Here is a 19,656-nt window from a genome sequence, read left to right as displayed (position 1 = left end):
AATGATAGTCCTTTAGGAATCTGCCCCGATATGATGTTCAGTTGACGCTCAAATTCGTCTGGCTTCAACAGATGAGTGTCAACTCGACCACTTCTTATGTCTGTGACTAAGTCCAGTAGTAATTGTTGTACTCTACGCAAATTGGAGATTACCATATTAGCCGCTATTGCTGTGGAAGTAATATACATAATATTTTCATGGTTCTGTTTTATCCGAGCTTCGGTTTCTTTCAAATGATTGTTGATAAGTAAAAATTGCTTGTTCATTACTTCTTCGTTCCGTTTTAAAAGGTTATATTCACCTTCTATGATTGACGTGTGTTGTTTGTACAAAGTTAGTAAATGATTCTCATTTTCCTGAATAGCTTTGATGTCCTTGTCGTATTGTTCAGCGAATCTTTCATCAAGGACACCAAACAAATAATTTGCCACGTATCCAACACCATCTATAATTCCTCTCTTCATGCGTCTTCCATGTTCTGACCGTAATACGTCATTGTAGTGTTTTAGCTCGTTCAGATCGTGTTGAAATTGAGATGCAATTGTTAAAAGAGACACTTCGGTTTTACAGAGGCTTGTTAGATAATTGACATATTTTTCAATGTTTGCCAAACTTTGCCAATAAGTGGACATGTTGTAAAAAACCACCATTTTCCATTGGTCTTGAATTATTTGCAAATCAGCTATTTTGTCGAAGTAAATCAGTTTTGCAGAATCCAGACTAGTTATGTTTCGTATTTGTTGTGTCGATGGCGATATGCCCATAACTAGAAACGTCAGCATAATGCATAAATAATTGTTCAATGTTCGTTTTGATCTTCCCTTTCTAACTCTTCTAGTTGGGTTGTTTGTGCCGTCTTGCTTAACGTCACTGGAGTCCGCTTTTGGTGTTTCCGACTCAATAGGTAACTTTGATAGTTTAGTCACTGGCCGTTTCAAGTTCTTGTTATTTTTGGTTTTTAGTGTGACTACTCGTACTCGACCATCAGTGCCTGGGTGAGTATCAATGACCTTCCCAAGAAGCCACCTTGCAGGTGGTATGTTGTCTTCCTTCACAAGTACAATATCGCCGATTTCAAGGTTGTTTGTTGTATACTTCCACTTCCCGCGTCCTTGTAATGTTTGTAAATAATCCCTTGACCACTGTTTCCAAAAATCACGGTGCATCTTCTCTGTTAGCTTCCATCTTGTTGTAACGCTTCTGTTGTCAAGGTCAGCGGCTAAAGGAGGCGACAATAAAGGTCCTCCCACTAAAAAATGTCCTGGCGTCAGACACTCGAGATCCTCTATATCACTTGTCAATGCCACTAACGGCCTCGAATTTAGGCATGCCTCGATTTGTACGAGGAGTGTAGTAAATTCTTCTTACGTTAACTTTTGTTCACCCAGTACGCGTTTCAGATGGTGCTTCATACTTTTAACTGCGGCCTCCCATAGTCCGCCCGCAGTTGGCCAGCAAGGAGCGTTAAAATGCCACTCTATGCCAGATTCAGCAATGTTGTCCAGGAACTCACAGTTTACATAGTATTGTAAAGCTTCCTTGCGTTCTTTTGTTAATATTTTCGCCGCACCAATAAAATTGGTGCCATTGTCACTATATAAATGTTTGGGCGTGCCTCGGCGAGCACACAATCGTTTCAAGGCGGCAAGGAAAGCGGGTGTACTTAAATCCGAGACCAACTCCAGATGTATGGCCTTGGTCGCCAAACATATAAATATGGCGATGTACCCCTTTGTTATCTTGATACCCCGGCCCTTATTAGCTTTCACTTCTACCTGGCCGGTGAAATCTACACCTGTGTGCGTGAACGGACGTGACGGGGTTACTCGAGGTTTCGGCAAGTCGGCCATCAGCTGATTGTTTCTTGATGTTTTAAAGCGGTGGCATCTCACGCACTTGATGAGCTGCTTTTTGACGGTGTTCATACCACCCAGGATCCAATATCTGTTTCGTAGGTGTGTAAGAGTCAATCTAGCGCCACCATGTAGTGTAGTTTCATGTGCTTGTTTGATTAACAGTTCACACAATCGGTTGTTGTTCAACAGAATAATCGGATGTTTTTGCGGTCTGCTTAAAGCTGCATGTTCTAATCTTCCGCCAACTTTTAATATACCATCCTTATCCAAGATGGGGTTCAAGGTTAAGACTTTACTTGTTGAATGCACGGGTTTATGTTTCTGCAGGAGTACAATTTCTTGAGTAAAGTCGCGAAGTTGTGTAGATTTAATAATAATGTTGTGAGCACTTTCTATGTCCCTTGTTGTTAAGTGCGAAAGTTGTTTGGCATCTGTTTTATTCCTTGTATTGTTTATAAATCGCAGTATCCAAGCCAGTACTCGCGTTACTCGAGACATAGAGCTATGTTTGTTTAGAAGTTCCTCCACAAGGACATACGCTTCCTGCGTGAAACATACAACCTTTTCTGTTTTCAAGTCTTCCTTTGTTTCCGGCGGTTTTGGTTGTTCTGGTAGCTTGTTATCTTTCAGCCACAGTGGGCCTTTCCACCAAAGTGTGTGTGTTAGCAGCTGTGAAGCGAATATTCCTCTGCTGGCACAGTCCGCAGGATTTTCTTCGGATTTAACGTATTTCCAGCATGTTGTTTTCATGTTTTCCTTTATTTGGGCTATTCTGTTAGCTACAAATGTTTTCCATCGACTTTGATCACCCTGGAGCCAACCCAATACAACCATTGAGTCGGTCCATGCAAATACCTTGACAGTCTGTACCCTTGTAGATTCTATAACCTTTTTCATAAGTCGCGATAACAACAAGGCACCACAAAGTTCGAGTCTAGGCAGAGATGTAGGTTTTTTAAGTGGCGCAAGTTTTGTTTTGCCAGCCACTAGTTGTATGGTGGTTTCGCCTTTTTGATTGCTTGATCTACAATAGATAACGCAACCATACGCCTTTTCGGATGCATCGCAGAATCCATGTAATTCTACGGACTGCGTTGTGTCTCCCATCCAGCGGGGTATTGTTATGTTTTGAATTTTTTGTTTATCTTGTTCAAAACGTTCCCAATTCTTTTGTATATTTTCAGGAAGGCCGTCGTCCCAGTTGGTAGAAGACATCCATGCTTGTTGAAATATGAGTTTTCCCTTTGTTGTTACAGGAGATAACCAGCCTAGCGGATCATATAGTTTTGATAACTCTGATAATAATAACCGCTTAGTGACAACTGTTCGTAAGTCATCTGTTTTTGCTATATGAAATGTAAATTGGTCTGTTCTTGGGTTCCAAGAAATTCCGAGGGTTTTGTTCGACTCCGCGTGTTTGAAGTCTATCATATTTAGACTTATTAAATCTTCGCTTAGGTTTTCGAGTATTTCCGGTGAATTACTCGTCCACTTACGAAGGTTGAAACCACCTCCTTCTAGGAGGGTGATCAGCTGTTGCTGAGCTTGCTGTGCTTCAGTGACGGAGTTATTTCCTCCCAAAAGGTCATCCATGTACATACGATTGTTCAGAAGGTCAGCTGCTAGGGGGTAGTTTTGACCATCGTCCTTGACCAATTGCTTGATAGTTCGCATGGCTAAGAAGGGAGCGGCTTTTGTGCCGTATGTTACTGTGCACAGCTGGTATTCCTTTATGGGAGCTGCGTCCGACTTCCGCCATACGATTTTTTGAAGATGTTGATCAGCTTCCTGGATATAAATCTGTCTATAAAATTTTTCGATGTCAGCAGTATAGACATACTGATATGATCTCCATCCCAGCAGCAATGTTTGGAGGTCTTGTTGGAGATTTGCTCCAGATTCCATGAGTTGGTTCAAAGTATAGCCTGTTGTTGTCTTGGCGGAGGCGTTGAAGACTACTCGCAGTTTTGTTGTTGTTGATTCCGGCTTGTAAACACCATGGTGAGGCAGAAAACAGCTAGGTTCTTGCGGTACGGTACACATCTTCATATGTCCAAGGTTCAAATACTCGTCAATAAATGTTTTGTAACTTTCAGAAAGTTCTTGTTGTTTGTTTAGACGTTTTTCGAGTTGCTTAAACTGGGCGACCGCTTGTTGTTTGGATGTACCTAGGTTTTGCTCAAAATTCGGCTTCATAGGAATTTTAACTTCATATCGTCCATCAGATCGTCTTGTAGTTGTGTTGTTGTATAGGTTTTCGCAGTATTCTTCTTCAGACGAAAGAAGTCCTTGTTTGTTATTTGTTATTTCTTCCATTTCCCAATATTGAGAAATTTCGTCCAGGTTGTTGAGTATCGCGTAGCAATTAAATGTTTTAAAACTGCCTAGCAATACCCATCCTAGCTTAGTTTGTTGGGCAATCGGGGCTTGAGCAGGCCCGCGTAAGATGCCGTCCAAAACTATTTCGGCATATGTTCCTGCATCAAGAAGGACATCGACCTCTCTTGAGATGTTATAGTCGGGGTCAGCTAAATTTATATTTTGCAGATGTGGCCAGTGTTCTTTTTCGAAGGTGTAGTTAGGAAGGTTCCCCAGTATTTTGGTCATAACCAATGCTTCTGTTGAAAATGCGTAATCGCCATAAATTGACTCGCAGACAAGGTGCACTGTGCCGTGGCTCTGATTGACAGATACCCCGACCCCAGATACTGTTGCGTTTTGTTTACGTCTCTGCAGTCCAAGTCGCTGAGCTGCAGCTTCAGTTATAAGATTGATTTGGGAGCCCTGATCAAGTAGACATCTTAGTAATACATAAGTCCCATCAGAAGCTCTTATTCTCAGAAGTACAGTAGCCAGTAAAACTTCGTTGTTTCTCACGGCGTGATTTGCTTTATGGTGATATGATGAGGTTGCATTTGACGGTGTCATGTTGGTCGGTTTCGTTTGACCAATTGTTTGCGCACACCCGGTTTCATGTATCACGTCATGCAATATGGTGTGATGCGGTTTGTTGCAAGTCTTGCATGTTTTGTGGGAATAACATTGTTTGCCATCGTGGGAAAATAGACAATTCTTGCACACATTTTTTTGTTCTAAAATCTTGAGTTTTGTTTCAGGAGTCATGTTTTCAAACGTCTTGCAATGAATAAGAAGATGATTGTTTTTACAGATGGGACAACTCCTCCCAAAATTGGTATTGTAGGTTTTATGAAAATATTGTTGTGATTTCCCACTAGACTGTGGTTGCGGCTTCGCTGATATATCTTTGGCAGGAATGTTGCTGCTTTGTGGTCTGTTATTCTGTTTTTTTGTATTTACAGGTTCCAAAGCAGTAAATTTGTTTTCCAGGAATTCCATTAGCTCGTCAAGGTTGGGTAGTTCCCTTGGGGATTTCCTGACTTGCATGTAGTTGGAATAGGTTTCGGTATCCATCTTCCCGGTTAGAATATGTACCAGTATGGGATCCCACGTTGATGTGTTCACGCCTAAGTTATGAATCGCACGTATTGACTCTAAACTAATGTCATGGAGTCTCTTGAGTTCATACGCATTTTGCGAATGCATAGCAGGCTGATTCATAAATACCTGTATTTGTTTAGTGAATAACTGTTGCATGTTATTATAGCGATTGGTAAGTATATCCCAACAGGTATCATAGTTTTCAGCCGACACTGTTAAATGTTGAACGAGTCGTTCTGCTTCACCTCGAAGTTTTCCTTTTAGGTGCTGCATTTTTTGACCCTTTGTTAGCAGAGTATTCTTGTGAATTGCTTCTGAGTATAAATCCATAAATGTAGGCCATTGTATGTAGTTGCCGGAAAAGATAGGGATTTCAATTTTCGGGACTGATCGATATTGATGGACCGCAGAATTGAGCTGTGTATTGAGTTGTCGTTTGGTAGATTCAAAGATCGATTCATGTTTCGAATACTCTAGCTCATAATCCACATTAGATCCCACAAGGAGGTTGTCTATTTCCCAATGAATTTCGTCAATAGTTTTCCAACGATTTTGTAGCATGTTCAACTTGTCTTCGATTTCCCACTTTTCCGTCATTTGATCAATGTTCATGTTTCCAACCAACCTAGAGAACGCTCTAAAATTGGTATTCTGTTGGCTGATGAGTTCATCTGTTTTCGATGGCACACCCCGCTCTTCAGATGTCGATGGGTTCAAGGAGCGCAGTGCAATCATAATTGATTCATACTCTTGTTTCACGATGTTGTAGGTATCGGAAGTGAAATACTTATCCGATCTGTCTTGAGATTTCAGAAGATTGTGATTCGCTTCGAATTCACTCCAAAGTTCCTGGAGGGTTTCTAAGCGTTTGTTGACATAATCCGCTGTTTTACGGCTTGTTGAATCCTTCTTGAAATTCACAATTATCTTCCGAATTGATTCAGCGATGATGTGTTGACGCTGCAGCAGAGCCTCCATGTTGAAACTGTTCTGAGCAGCAGCCGAAAATGTTGTTTGTTTGCTGTTTGTTCTGTGTGACCGTAGTCTCACTGCAATATATGCGCCTTCTCAATCCAGCTGGGGCGACCCGCTTGTGGGAGACCAGCTGAACCGATTCGCTACTGCAGCAAAATCACTAATCACACAACGGCTCGAAGGACCATAAAATGTAGGGGCAATGTCGCTTCTACACTTGCAATTGTTGATTTGTTGGTTGAGCAATAAAACAAACCGTTCACGTTGGCTGTGTTTATTAAACTAAATAAAAATACATGTTATAAAACGACATCGCGCAAAGACTGCGATGTCAGCAAAAGTGTCGAGCTTGCTCGTACACTAAATATTAAAAAAATATGTTTTCTACAGATTAATAGAAGATTTATCTCATTTTATTTAACGTATGTCTCCATGTACTAGAGCTAAAAATAACTTTTATATGTATAAGAATTGTTTTAAATAAGTCAATGTACCTAAAGTTATGACAAAAGCTAAGTACCTACAGTTGATGCCCTCTAAAATTCCAAGTAAGTGAGGCATTTTGTTTGAGTGCCAAGAAACGAGAACAATTGGGCTTAATTTAGTCCTCGAGTCTTACACAAGTAGGAACATTTTATTTTAAGACATTTGTTCGGTGAAGTATTAATTCGTTTGTTCATAAAACCTTAAAAGTTTTTAAGTACCTACTGTGTTGTTACAATGAGGTCTAATTCTGGCGTCATTGTACTTTGGTTTTATATTGAGATTTGGGCAAATTATTCTTATATTGCTCTAGCTTCTTTATATTTAGGACAGAATACAGTACAGAATACATTTGGTACATTCTGTATGTACCTATTTGGTAGATACTGTTCTAAATATAAAGTGAGTAAGCAGATAAAAACGTAACAGTTCTTTCTTTAAATAACAAAATAAACACAGAAGGCCTAAGTAATACATTTTCTAATGGTAGGGTTAAAACCCAACTTTACCCCCACAGACCAAGATTTGTACGACTATCTCTGGTTTTGAGGTTTTACGGAACCCATAGCCTGCCTCGTAATGGCTGGCTCACCGTAATTTTCCCCTTGGGATGTTGTTTTGCATAAATAAAATACAAAATGTTATATTTGGTTTAAAGGATTTTTTTTTTTCAGAGATCACTGGTTTCGTTTGTTTCCATGAAAAAGGTTTAATATAGATAAGAAAAATACGATTTATTTGGCAGTAACTGAAAATAACTAGTAACAGAACATTTTTTTTCATGCGTGGGTATCATTGTTAAATAACAATTGAAAAAATAGAAGTGATATTTTACTAATCCTATTTTTGGTCTAAATTGGAGTAAGATCTGGAAGATGACGATGATGGTGAAGTTAATAGTAATTTCAAAATCGTACTGCAATGTGATGAATTAAACATTTATAAATTAAATCATTACTCTGATTTTTTATTCCAATGAGAACTTGCAAATTAAAAGTCACATAAACTTTAAAAATCACATAAATAAACTTAAATAGTGTTATAATATAATCCAAAACTAAACAGACTTCACTAACAAAAGGAAAATTTCAAAAGTAAAAAAAGAAAACAAAACTCACAAGTACCACTCTATGTTTACCACTTTATGTTTAGTAAGTACCATTTCATAGAAAAGCTAATATGATTTCTAAATATTCCTGCTATAAGAATCTATATAGCTTTAAAACTAGACCGTACTAGACAGTGTGGTTTTTGTCCAACAATTGAGTTAGCAATTTCCAAAGGAAAATTGCTTTGAAACAGTAAGAAGCGAGTCTCCTACTTCATCTGGCATCTTATATTAGTAACTAATGACCTGCCACTCACTTAGGTTTCGCTTCGAAATAAAGAATGGTTCTTAGCAAAATATTCTGGAATTTACTTTGTTATAATGAGACCTAGATGAGATAAATGATTTTTAGACTAAGTTGTTTTATTTCTTTATTAGATTCTGTCATAAATATTTTATTTTATACAATATTTCAAAGATTTGGAAAAAAATATTTTTATAATCTATTCCAATAAATCTCACTAAATTAAAAGTAGGTAATGTGTAGGTGCGCAATTATGTTTATTATTATGTATTCACCCACAAAATTACGTTTAATTCTTATTTATTACAAGCCAAGTAAATTCTAATATACTCGTAAAACAATAATTATATTTTGAGACTAAATAAGCTTTATTTATTGCGTTCTTCATATAAAAAATATAATTTAAAATAGTATCTAGTGGTTTGCAATCACATTTTTGTACCAGTTTAAACAAAAATTCAGTAAAAATCATTGCACAGCAAAATAATAACGTAACTACCCATATTCCCGACAAAATTCTATACTGTTATTTTTGCCAATATCATCAGGATGTTTACAACCGTAAATGCTTTAGCGTCTAACGATATTATCTAGACAACATTTCCTGTTACTAAACTGGTTAGTTCGACGGTGGAAATGATTTTAACATTTTATTTTCATTTTATAGAGGGTTTGGAATTTTTTGCTATCTAAAATAGTTTATTTTTATGCCCAACCAACCAAAGCTATATAATTAGTTTAAAAGTTTGACTTCTAAATTCATATCTTATTTTTATGATGTAAGAATTGATGCTAAATAATAATTTCCCTCTAACTAGTAACTTACCAGGTGACTTGGGGCTTCATCATCATCTTCAGCCTGTACATAACCACTGTTCACCAAAGGTCTCTTCTCACACGGAGAAGGTTTGAACATTAATCACCATGCTTGCTCAAAGTGAGCTAGATATATCAGACTTATAAGCCCTTTCGACCCAGGCTTCCTCACGACGTTTTTCTCCACCGTTTGTCAGTAGTATCTCAATAATCTTAGAAAGTACATATAACTCGGAAAAATTCACATTGGTACTTGCTGCTGGTAGATTTCGAGCCCGCACCCTCACGCATGAAGAGCGGGCGTCTTAAAACCAAAACTTTAACCATTACAACACTAAAATCTAAGGCGATGCTGCTAGCTGTTAGCGGTTACTGATAGACATAACAGATATTTGCTTTTGTTTAATTGAAAATTAAATAGATGCTCAAAGCATGGTGTCACGTAAGTAAAAATCTATATGGTTATATAATGGAATAAAATGACCTTGACCTATTGAAATATCCCGGAGAACACGAGGAACTCGGAAAGGTCGGAGCACGGATTATAATGAACATTTATGACAGTAATTATTTTGTGTCTGGTTATTATTAGTATTAAGTATCATTTTCCTATGTTTATAGGGAAAAGCTAGAAAAACCGCATAAAAAGAATTATATTAAGATTTAGTTTTACCCAAGTAATTCTTAGTTTCGGTTATGTCACATGCTTATTATCTCAATGAAGTTTAAAAATTTCATACAACTTTTTTTTTTCACAATCAGATAAAGCTTTGAAAACCTCTAAAGGAAAACAATAGTAGTTGGGGCCCCATTGACCACGGTACATTAGGCGCAGAGGTATCTGTCATCCTAGCCTTATTTATTAGGTCAGACAAAATTATTACACGCATTATGTTATACCAATAAAAGTACCTATGTATGTCTTTCTACTTAAAATGCAGGCTGTGAAAGTTGTAAACTTTACGAACGAAACTCGAAACTTGCTAACGAAAGGTGTACACGTCAAAACTTTTACGGATAAGTACCAACACAGTGGAGTTAAAATTTTAGTACGTCATCCAGGTATTCCTTGATAATATTTTCGAAGATATGTAAGAACATGCATCACGAGAATATTTGTTATAGTCATTCCGTAGTATTTGACTGTTTTATGGAGTGGTTGCTTGCATATGTGATGTTAAGCAAGAAATGTAAATTCCTGGCACAGGTATACAAGTATTTCTTATTTTTTTGGACATTCTCAGCAGGAGAATGCTTTGTGGATCAACAGCAATGAGCTCGTCCATTATTCAAAAAAATTACAGTGATCGATATCATGAAACTAGCATTGCTTTCTTGGATATAAAGGATACGTATATGATTTTTTTTTGTTTTTTTTTTGAGGGGGGAAATCATCCAATTACTTCTAATGTTACATTATAGTACGGTATAGGTATGTCCACCTGTCCGTACTAAAACTGGTGTAATAGGCGTGTTATGTTTATAGCCATAAGATACATATTACCATCTTCTCGCCCGGTCAAAGTTAAACCACCATCGTCAAGGTCAAAGGTTAATTACATAGTGAAAGCGTGAGGTATGTTGTTGTCCTCGGTTTTAATTTAAAATTTCCTAATTGTAGACAGGTATTTGACATTCACGTTGCTGTAAAATATACCTGTGACTGATGTTTAGTTTTAATGGTTATAAATCATTAGAGTAAGATAGTATGTTTTGAGATTACGTTTTATGCAACAAATATTAAACTTATTCTAGTTCACAATGACGTCAATTCTCCTAAATTATGAGTTTATTTAATAAATTTTATACCTTTACTGTGTTTCTGTTTAAATCAAATTGTTTAATTATAATCACGTTACATTACTAATACCAAAGTTTGTCATAACCGCGATCTTCTTCGTATAGGGTCACAATTACTTACGAAGTCTAAGAGCCAGACACTTCATGCCATTACCTCTACAACTTCCTAATATAATATTTCAGAAGTAGTCTAAGAGCCTGTGAAACTTTACCACCGCGCCGTGTGTAGTTTATTGCAGCATCACATTCGATAAGTGACGACAGGTAAGAGTAAATGTGATAATATTATGAGTTTTATTAAAGTAGTAAATGTACTTAAGAACTAGCTTTGCATAAGAACTGGGTATATTGTATATTTTAGCCTATTTGTTATTTTAAACTATCATCATAAGAGATTATGGTAAGCAATCGCCGCTGCTGATGGCCACCTGAAACACCAGAGGCATTATAAGTGCGTTGCCGACCTAATAGGGGTTAGGATTTTAAGGGTTGTTGGGAAAAATATGCTATTAATTGCAACTATTAGTGTATAGAATACGTGATAATATTTTTTTCGTAAAAACGATCACGACTTGACATAGGTCTGACACTTAAGGTTATAAACAAAATTTTATTTAAAAATTTAATCTCGCTTAGAAAATTCAGCTTCAAATTTTAGTCTTCATTTTATTAATCGTTACGTCATCATGAATTTAACGGCCTGTCTACTTGGGTTTATGATTTTATTAATCCTACATCGTAGCTCCAAACATCGCGTGACGAACACGCTCGGATGTGTCCGAAATTATTTAGTTTTAATTACACCATGTTGTGACGTCATCAATTTGGTAATTAGTTTATTAATTTCATGTCAACGGTCTCTGAAGGTGCTTTAGGAAATTGGATTTTATAATTTATAGGGTAGGACGTTATTTAAAAGTAATTTGAAGTTAATAATTATGTAATTTTGAAGAATTTTTTACTTTAAATAACTTTCAATGTATTGCTATCCAAAAATATATCCATTTGATTAAAAATCTATAGTAGGCATCGCATTGATTGTAAGCATGTTATCAACAACGCTAACAAATTTAATCAAGTACTCGTATGGTTCAAAAACCTAGTTCACTTCATTAAAATTAAAACTTAAAGTCAACCACAAAATTATTTTAACTGCCTATGACTAAAATTGAAAGAAGAATAAAATTAGACCCGTAAGCTATTTTAAAAGTCCGTTTAATTAGAACGGTTTAAAAATATACCTTACGCCACAAAATTCTAAAAATACGAGTATATCGGTATTAAAATATGCAACATTTACACGCAAATTAAATTCTGGAGTAAATGTTACGTAAATTAATACGTTGTGGGGATTACAGTTACTCTGTGATTTACTTGGAAAATATAGAGGTTTCTCTTAATAGTTTTATTCGTATACTTGTGAAAACTTTCGATACTTTTAGCCTTTAGATTTAATATTATGTGATTAACGATAACTTTCAGTAATCTTTGTATTGTTAACTTTGGCAAATAAAGACAGAAGTTGGATGTAAATACCGTCTTACAAGCACTATCTCTAGGCAGTCTGTAGCCAAATGTTCAATGTATGTTAACATTAAAACTTCACATTGATAACTCATTATGTCTATTATCCAACTGGACATGTTTTTAAAGAATCATAAGATTTAGCCATTGCATTTAGCCAGAACAAAAAGACAGATAGACAAAAATTGAAAAAAAAATGTATGTATATTCATATGCATGTAGACTTTCGTAGTTGTTCACACACAATATGTAGACACAAATTGACACTTCGCTTTATTTATACATATGTATAGAAATAGATGTATAGACATATAATGTAGATGTAGATTAAACAAGCCGTACAAAACAATATTTCAATTATTAAAATCTGATGGCCTATAAACAAATTAAAATAATTCTCACCCTAATATTAATACAATATCCAAAGATAACTTTTTAATATCTTCCAAATTGGGAATTTAGATGAGATTTATTCAACGAAAATTTTGATTGATCTCAGTTTCAAACTGGCACCTTTAATATTTTAATTCTATAGCTTTGTTATTACAAATTAGTTGTTTTCAGGAATTCAATTTGATATTATAATTTAGGTATTTCGTTTGTTTAAATGAAATATGTTGATTTATTGAAGAAGGAATGTTAGCTAACGGTATAGCAATGTTATTGTTTGTCGATTATATTCAAGTTTTGCTGGTTTAAACAATTATAGATAGACGAGGTTTTATTCACAGTTTCTGTGGTAACTAACTTAGTGGAGTTTTGTTGTCTTCAGAAATCTTAGGTATATAGTATGCAGGACTAAAAGAACAAAACAAATACCTACTCTTCTGAAATTTTGTAAGATTACATACCGTGTGATTTTATGTAATAAACATAATATATGTAATCTTAACTAAAAAACCACCACTGGTAATCTTAACTAAAAAAACAAAAAGCCAGTACTTATGTAAACAGTCGGTTAAAAATACATAGTTAAGCAACAAACTAAATTGCGGTATCAATTAAGTAGCCTTTATGACCGACTATAAAACTGAAGGACATTCTCAAATTGACTGCAACAAGCCCCATATTACAGGGTCATACTTGTAAATTCTTTATACTGAAGGTGACATTTTAATGTTGGCAGTGGAGCCAAAACGTTTTGCAGCCAACAGCATGTTAGGTGAAACCAAGTTTTAAATTGTCTGCACTTTATTTGGTGGTGCAACTGGTGGTGATCTTATCGCAATGAAATGTAGTCTGAGATTAGCTGGAATTTTATGGGTGTGAAGATTTTTGTACTGCGACAAAATTGGAGCTGTTTTGTTGTTCGGTTATTGCTGTATAATGTTCGACTTAATGCTTAGTCATTGTTTTGTTTATAGGGTGGTTTATATTTTTAAATGGTTCAGATTTTTTTATGGAATGTGACAGAATGAAGAGAGGTGTGTTACTCTTACGTGATTTTAAAGTTGGTCAGTACATCCAAACATTACTTGCGTTTAAGGCAAGGCAAGGTAACAATACGTAACAATCTTCATAAATAAACCAAGTAGTAGAAAAGTAAATCACCGTCCATTTTGTTCCACTAAATCAATACAAAACATAAAAGTATTTGATATTCAATTCAGTGCCCTCGACCTTCACTGGATTGCCCCAAAAAGTTCAAACGTTAAATAAACTCCGAACTTATCAAAATATTACTCCAAACTTTTCCCCTAGAAAAGTGAAAAGCCAGTAAATTTTCTCGGCTGTTAAAATCACTTTTTTATGTTTTAATATTGTCGTAACAAAACAACTTGATAAAATTAGCCGACTACCTAATTATTAATGAAGGGCCCGAAAAAGGGCCCATTTTGTCATGTCAATCTGTTCTGTCCTCACCGGAGTAAAATGTGACAAAGTCAACCTTCCTCTGCCCAGGGTTATCTACATTACACAACGTTTGACAAAGCAAATTAATTAGTCAAACGAAACTTTATACGTATCATCATAAAACTCAAATTACTTAAACTCGTCTTAAACGGTTGTTATTACGTAAATGAAAAAAGTTCGGACCACGTGCAAGACTCTTTGCTTGTTACGGCAAGTTTTTGACTTTTATTGTTACCGTCTGTGATGTCGGGAAGTTTTAAAATGATGTATTTTGACTGGCCTCAGTTTTAGCCTTGAAGTAATCACATAAAAAAATATTGAGCGTGTTATAAAAATCTGGCAACTAAAAAGTTCAGGTCTTGTTATTAAAGAAAATTCTGAATTGGTTTTCCACTTCAGTACAGCTATTATGAAGGTGTGATAATTCTATCGGGATTTTGATTTTCGGATTCAAAGGTTTGTGGAAACAATTTTTTTTGGCATAGAGGGCAAACGAGCTGACCGGTCACCTGATGGTAAGCGCTCAGCGCCACCCATTGACACCCGCAACACGAGAGGAGTCACAGGTGCGTTGCCAGCCTTTTAAAAAGGATTACGGTCTTTTCATGTTTTGCTGCAAACAATAATTACTTTTGAGTACGAAGATTAATCTTATTTAAAAATAGACATGCATTAAAAGAGAAATTGTTTCAATAAAATCTTGTAAAATTAAACGAAAGAAAACCGCACCTGTGGTTTTAATAATAAACTTAACAAATTAAAGTAATTAAAACTTTAATTAAGACCTGATAACCAGTAAATTCAGATAGAATTAAATCCCTAGGGTAGAATCTAGATAGACCTGTTTTAAAAGCTTTTAATCTGAATTTACATTAGGATGATTAGTCAGAATCCCTGTAGAGCCGGCACGTGATTCTCTAGCGGAGTCTGGAGTTTACTCTCAACACGTTTTTGTTTTTAAATAGATACTGTAAAAACTAAACACTATCTGTCGTACTCAGAGTAATTTAATGATTACTTAACAGAGTCCTTAGCAACTTTCCTCATTGTTACTAAGGAATAGTTTAAGTAATCATTAAATGCGGCATTAAATTATAAAAACTAAATAGACAAGTAAAAATTGTTCTTTAATTTCATCAATACTTTTAATTTATTTATTTTTATTTTCATTTAATATCTAGGCCGATTTTATTTCAAGTCAAATTTATAAAAATCTGAGTCTAAATCAAAACCTTAAAGTAAAAATTTAATATATGTACGATTAAAGTTCTCATCGCGTTCACTAGTGAGTCAAACAATTTCCACTCTAAAATCTCTTAATCAAGAAGCATTATTATTTATTATTAAACACTAGCTTCTGCCAGCGACATCGCCCGCTTATGGGGTACAAAGCAGACTTGGTTGGTCTGTATACTAAATAACATCAAAATTCGTTCAGTTGCTTCAGCGGCATTGACGGACAAACATCCAAACAATTAAACTTTCACGAGACAAGTGTGATAGTTCATTATTATTTAAGCACAAACTTTGAAATCACGCAATCTCATATGAAAAGGTTTCCACGACGGTGACGTGTGTTGGATTTGTGGGTAGAAAATAATTGAAAAACTTTGTTGAATTTTAATAGATTGTCAGCAAAATAATAATTCAATTTGAAGTTGCTTTTTTGAAAAATAATGCTATTAATTTTGTGTTTGTTATTAAATTTGAGGGATGATGTTTTTAATAGAATTGTTGGTTTTTTCTCTTATTTTTTTCTATTTAATCCTAAGAGGTGAATAACTCAACCCTAAGTAATAGTTATGCACCCGAATTAATTTAAGAAAAATACAATGTTTACATGTAAATAATTAAGTAATTATTTAAAAGTCCGTCAAACAGCAAAAATAAGTATTGCCACTCAGAAATTTTCGAAAAACGGAAAACGTCCAGTAATTGAAGTTCCCGAAACGGGAATTGAATCCGAGACCCCTTGCCTGGCACTAGAACTTGGGAGACTCGACCAACGAGGCGTTATTATATACCACTTTCCGGAAATTTAAAGGAATGCCCAAAATTTATGTTCAAAAGCGTTTTAATCCATTTATAGTGTAGGTTTACATGTAAGCAACGGCCTACTTATTATAATTGGTTTACTCGCTTGAAATTGAGGCTAGCGTGTTCTTTAATGCGATAGCCAAGATTAATCTACTAATACTGTTAGTTGTCTTCATTATTTCCGTGTATTCCTTTGAAATGATAACAATTTCGTTACATGTCCAATTAACCTAGGTCTCTTTGTTGGTTTGACCTCAAATTTTATTTGGTATTAGTAAACTACCCAATTATCAGCACTTTAAGAGTTAGTCCTAATTTAAGTCAATTTATTATTGTGAAAAAAAGGCTTTCACCCGTTAAGGTAAATTTTATAGTTATAATATTTAATAAGGAAGACAATAATAAAAGAAAAACATGATTGACCTCTATCCAAGATTATTTAGACAAGTAAGAATAAAAAATGGGTCTGTCACCATTTACTGGCACCATCTCCACCAATTACTAGCATAGAGCAACCCAATTATCAGCACCTCACTATCACTGTTAGGAATTGCATTAAAAAAATTTAGTTACATTATTAAAACCTGTTTTAATTTATTTTTTACATAGTTAGTAAGTAGGTAACAAAATAATTACTTATAAACTAATAATACTTTTATCTGTATAAGTCGAGCAAAATAAAGCGTCTCGGCCGTACCATCCTTTTCTCGAAGCCATTCAGGCCAATTTCGACCGCCTATAACTTCATTGTGGATAAAACAAGAAGCCTGAATTTTCAAATACTAAGCAGGCATTATACAAACATGGTATATTTGAATTTTTATTAAATTTTAACCATTACTTTAAGAATTATAACATGTTAAAGTTTCGAAATTTTGTCACTGACTGACAGATCATCAAAAGTATAAAGCACTTTTAACAGACATAGAAGCTTAAAATGTTTGCATAAAATTAGTATTTAGTACCTAAATCAGGGGAAAAATCAAATACTTTGTAAATTCAGTCCAGTTTTTTAGATACATCAACTGCATCAATAACTTTGTAATCCTATAAAAATTTATGGGGTTACAAAGTTATTGATACAGTTACAATTTCATCACACCAATAACTTTGTAAACCCATATAAATGTATGAGATTACAAAGTTATTGATGCAGTTACATTTTATTGTTTAATGAAATAATTGAATCTACAAAAAGAAGTGAGATACCATCAAAAACATTCTGTAAAAAAATCCAAGTCGCGCACCTCATCAGTTTATGTACCGTAAAAAAATGTGAGATCCATGTAAGTAATACCAAGTCGGTTATTTTATTTAGTCCCTACTTAAGAGACCTTCTGTCTTAAGTTATAATGTAAATTGTTATCATATCAATATTACATTAATTTTACGTTTTAAATAAAATAGATTGACTTGGCCATCGCATGAAAACACAAGTATACCTACTTTTGTTGACATTTCTCGTATTAAATTGTTTAGTCTATTTCATGACAATGAATTACGATGGTCTATTGCACGATTACCTACGTACGATGGCCAAGTAAATCTCTTTTTTTTAACACCTTTCCGTTCAGATGGTTTTTCAGTAATTAAAATGTCCTGTAATCTGACTGGTGTTAGTAAATATTGTTGATTATCAAGACATACCAATTGCGCACTACTAAAATAATCTCTAAAGTTGTCGTAGCTTGCATACCATCTACAAAATCTCTGCTAATAATACTGGTAATAAAACAAAAAATAAGAAGAGAAAAAATAAATAGAAAGAAATAAGAAGAGATGATGATATTCTAGGGAAACCAATTTATCAGCATGCTTCTGATCCAATTATCAGCACCATGCTAACATTTGGATTTTGATGGTATAAACTAGTTTTACAAAGCAAAATCAATTCTTTGCATAAAATAAACATAATTTACATTAAAAAATATGAAATTAGTATTTATGTACTTTTTTCCATTTATCATCACCAGTGCTGATAATTTAGAATTTACAAAATATTCGATCCATTTATCAGCACTACCTATTTTACCAATTAATCACCAAAACCTCAAATTCTACTCTTCAGATTATCATCAAAAATTATCTCAAATATCAGAGAAATCATTAGTTTCAATATTAAATTTGTAAAAGATACGATATATCATAAAATGTAAACACGTGACCTTAACGGCGATCACAAGAAAAAGGCAAAAACAGAAGAAACTGCAAGACACAAATGTTTGTTTACATAATTTCCATCAATTTGAGGTCTCAAAGTATGATTTTCCCAATAGCAGGATTCCAAAAACATACATTTATTTATTTATAGGTGTGGAAACCCAAATTAGTAAGTGAAAACCTTAGAATTGGTCGATTTATTCAGAGTGCTGATAATTTGGTGCAGTGCTAGCAATTGGGTAGTTGCCCCTAGTTTCATTGTGAACTTTTTTTGCGAAGTTTGTCAAATTTTAGGACCAAAATTTATCGTCAATGAACCTAAAATTCCTTTAGTACTTGGGTTATAAATCAGAAAGCTATTATTCAATGTAAAACAAGGTATCTCAATTGTAGCAACTAACTCAAAATGTTCATAATATTTCCAAGTTACTTATCAGTTTATTTGTATAACTATTACACAATGTTATGAAATTAGCACCACAAGTATTGTCTTCAAACATTTCCTACGCGTCTGACCTACCAAAACCAGACAGCCGTTGCATGTTTATTTTGATACGAACACCTTCATATTTCCTTTTGATAGACGCTATTCGAGCATGGCGTTTGACAACACACAGAGAAATATAGCATCATCTCTTTCACACATATGGGAATATTGAAAATATGGTGAGCTTTTTCAATCGTGCACCGGCTTCAGGAACGTCAGGAAAGCTTTCAGTCCGCGTTTGAGCGGCAGGGCGCGCGGACGTGAAGCCACGCCGCCCCACAACTTGCCGCGATATCTGAACCGCATTTCGTACGGACGTTTTATTTTGCTTGCTGAATTAAAGTTGCGAGTGTGTATTAAAAAGTTACCCCGTTTTTTCTAGAAACAGTATCCAACTTTTGTTCGGTAAAATTAAACTTAGATTCCGATCGCTCGATCGTAAGTGAATGCGTTTGTGATTTGTTCGTTGTACAAAGTTTATTTTCGTCGCCCGAACCGTGTGTATGTGCATTAATTCCAAACATAGCCAAATATTATAGTAATAGCTTAGTTTCCCGCTTTAGACTCTACCCTTCGGTCCAAAAAAGTGACTTATTAGCAACTGCTGATATCAATCCTTCATATCTTGTAATTGTAAATATTTTCTAAGAGTATTGTGTATCTGGTTCGAGGACCAAAGTTCTGGATATTATACTTAAAGGATTAAGTGTAGTGCTTTGTGTAAATATATGTAACGCGAACATATCCATATGCAGTGAGTCCGTACTCCTGTCGAAGTTAACGACAACGAAGACTAATTGATATTGATTTTTCACATACCAACACAAGGTAAGAACTATTTATGTGTATGTAT

The 19,656-nt window shown here is 34.8% G+C and overlaps 2 protein-coding genes across 14 annotated transcripts in view; one reads left to right on the top strand and one right to left on the bottom strand.

The window, feature by feature from the left end:
- LOC118282010 (small conductance calcium-activated potassium channel protein) overlaps nt 1-19,656 on the top strand; it is a 339,202-nt gene that overhangs the window by 75,107 nt on the left and 244,439 nt on the right. For 12 of the 13 annotated variants that reach the window (XM_050707813.1, XM_050707812.1, XM_050707809.1 and 9 more), the window contains exon 1: nt 19,034-19,631. The exons of the other annotated variant lie outside the window; for it this stretch is intronic. The gene's annotated coding sequence lies outside the window, so the exon portion shown is untranslated. Of the gene's footprint in view, nt 1-19,033; nt 19,632-19,656 lie in introns of those variants that run through there. 13 annotated transcript variants of the gene reach the window in all.
- On the bottom strand, nt 1,365-6,293 carry LOC126912923 (uncharacterized). The gene has a single exon (XM_050707433.1). It carries the CDS (start codon nt 6,291-6,293, stop codon nt 1,365-1,367), a length of 4,929 nt encoding a protein of 1,642 aa, XP_050563390.1.

This window comes from Spodoptera frugiperda, chromosome 3 (genome assembly GCF_023101765.2).
Source record: "Spodoptera frugiperda isolate SF20-4 chromosome 3, AGI-APGP_CSIRO_Sfru_2.0, whole genome shotgun sequence".
NCBI classification, from domain to species: domain Eukaryota; kingdom Metazoa; phylum Arthropoda; class Insecta; order Lepidoptera; family Noctuidae; genus Spodoptera; species Spodoptera frugiperda.
This window is presented reverse-complemented; position numbering and strand designations above follow the sequence as displayed.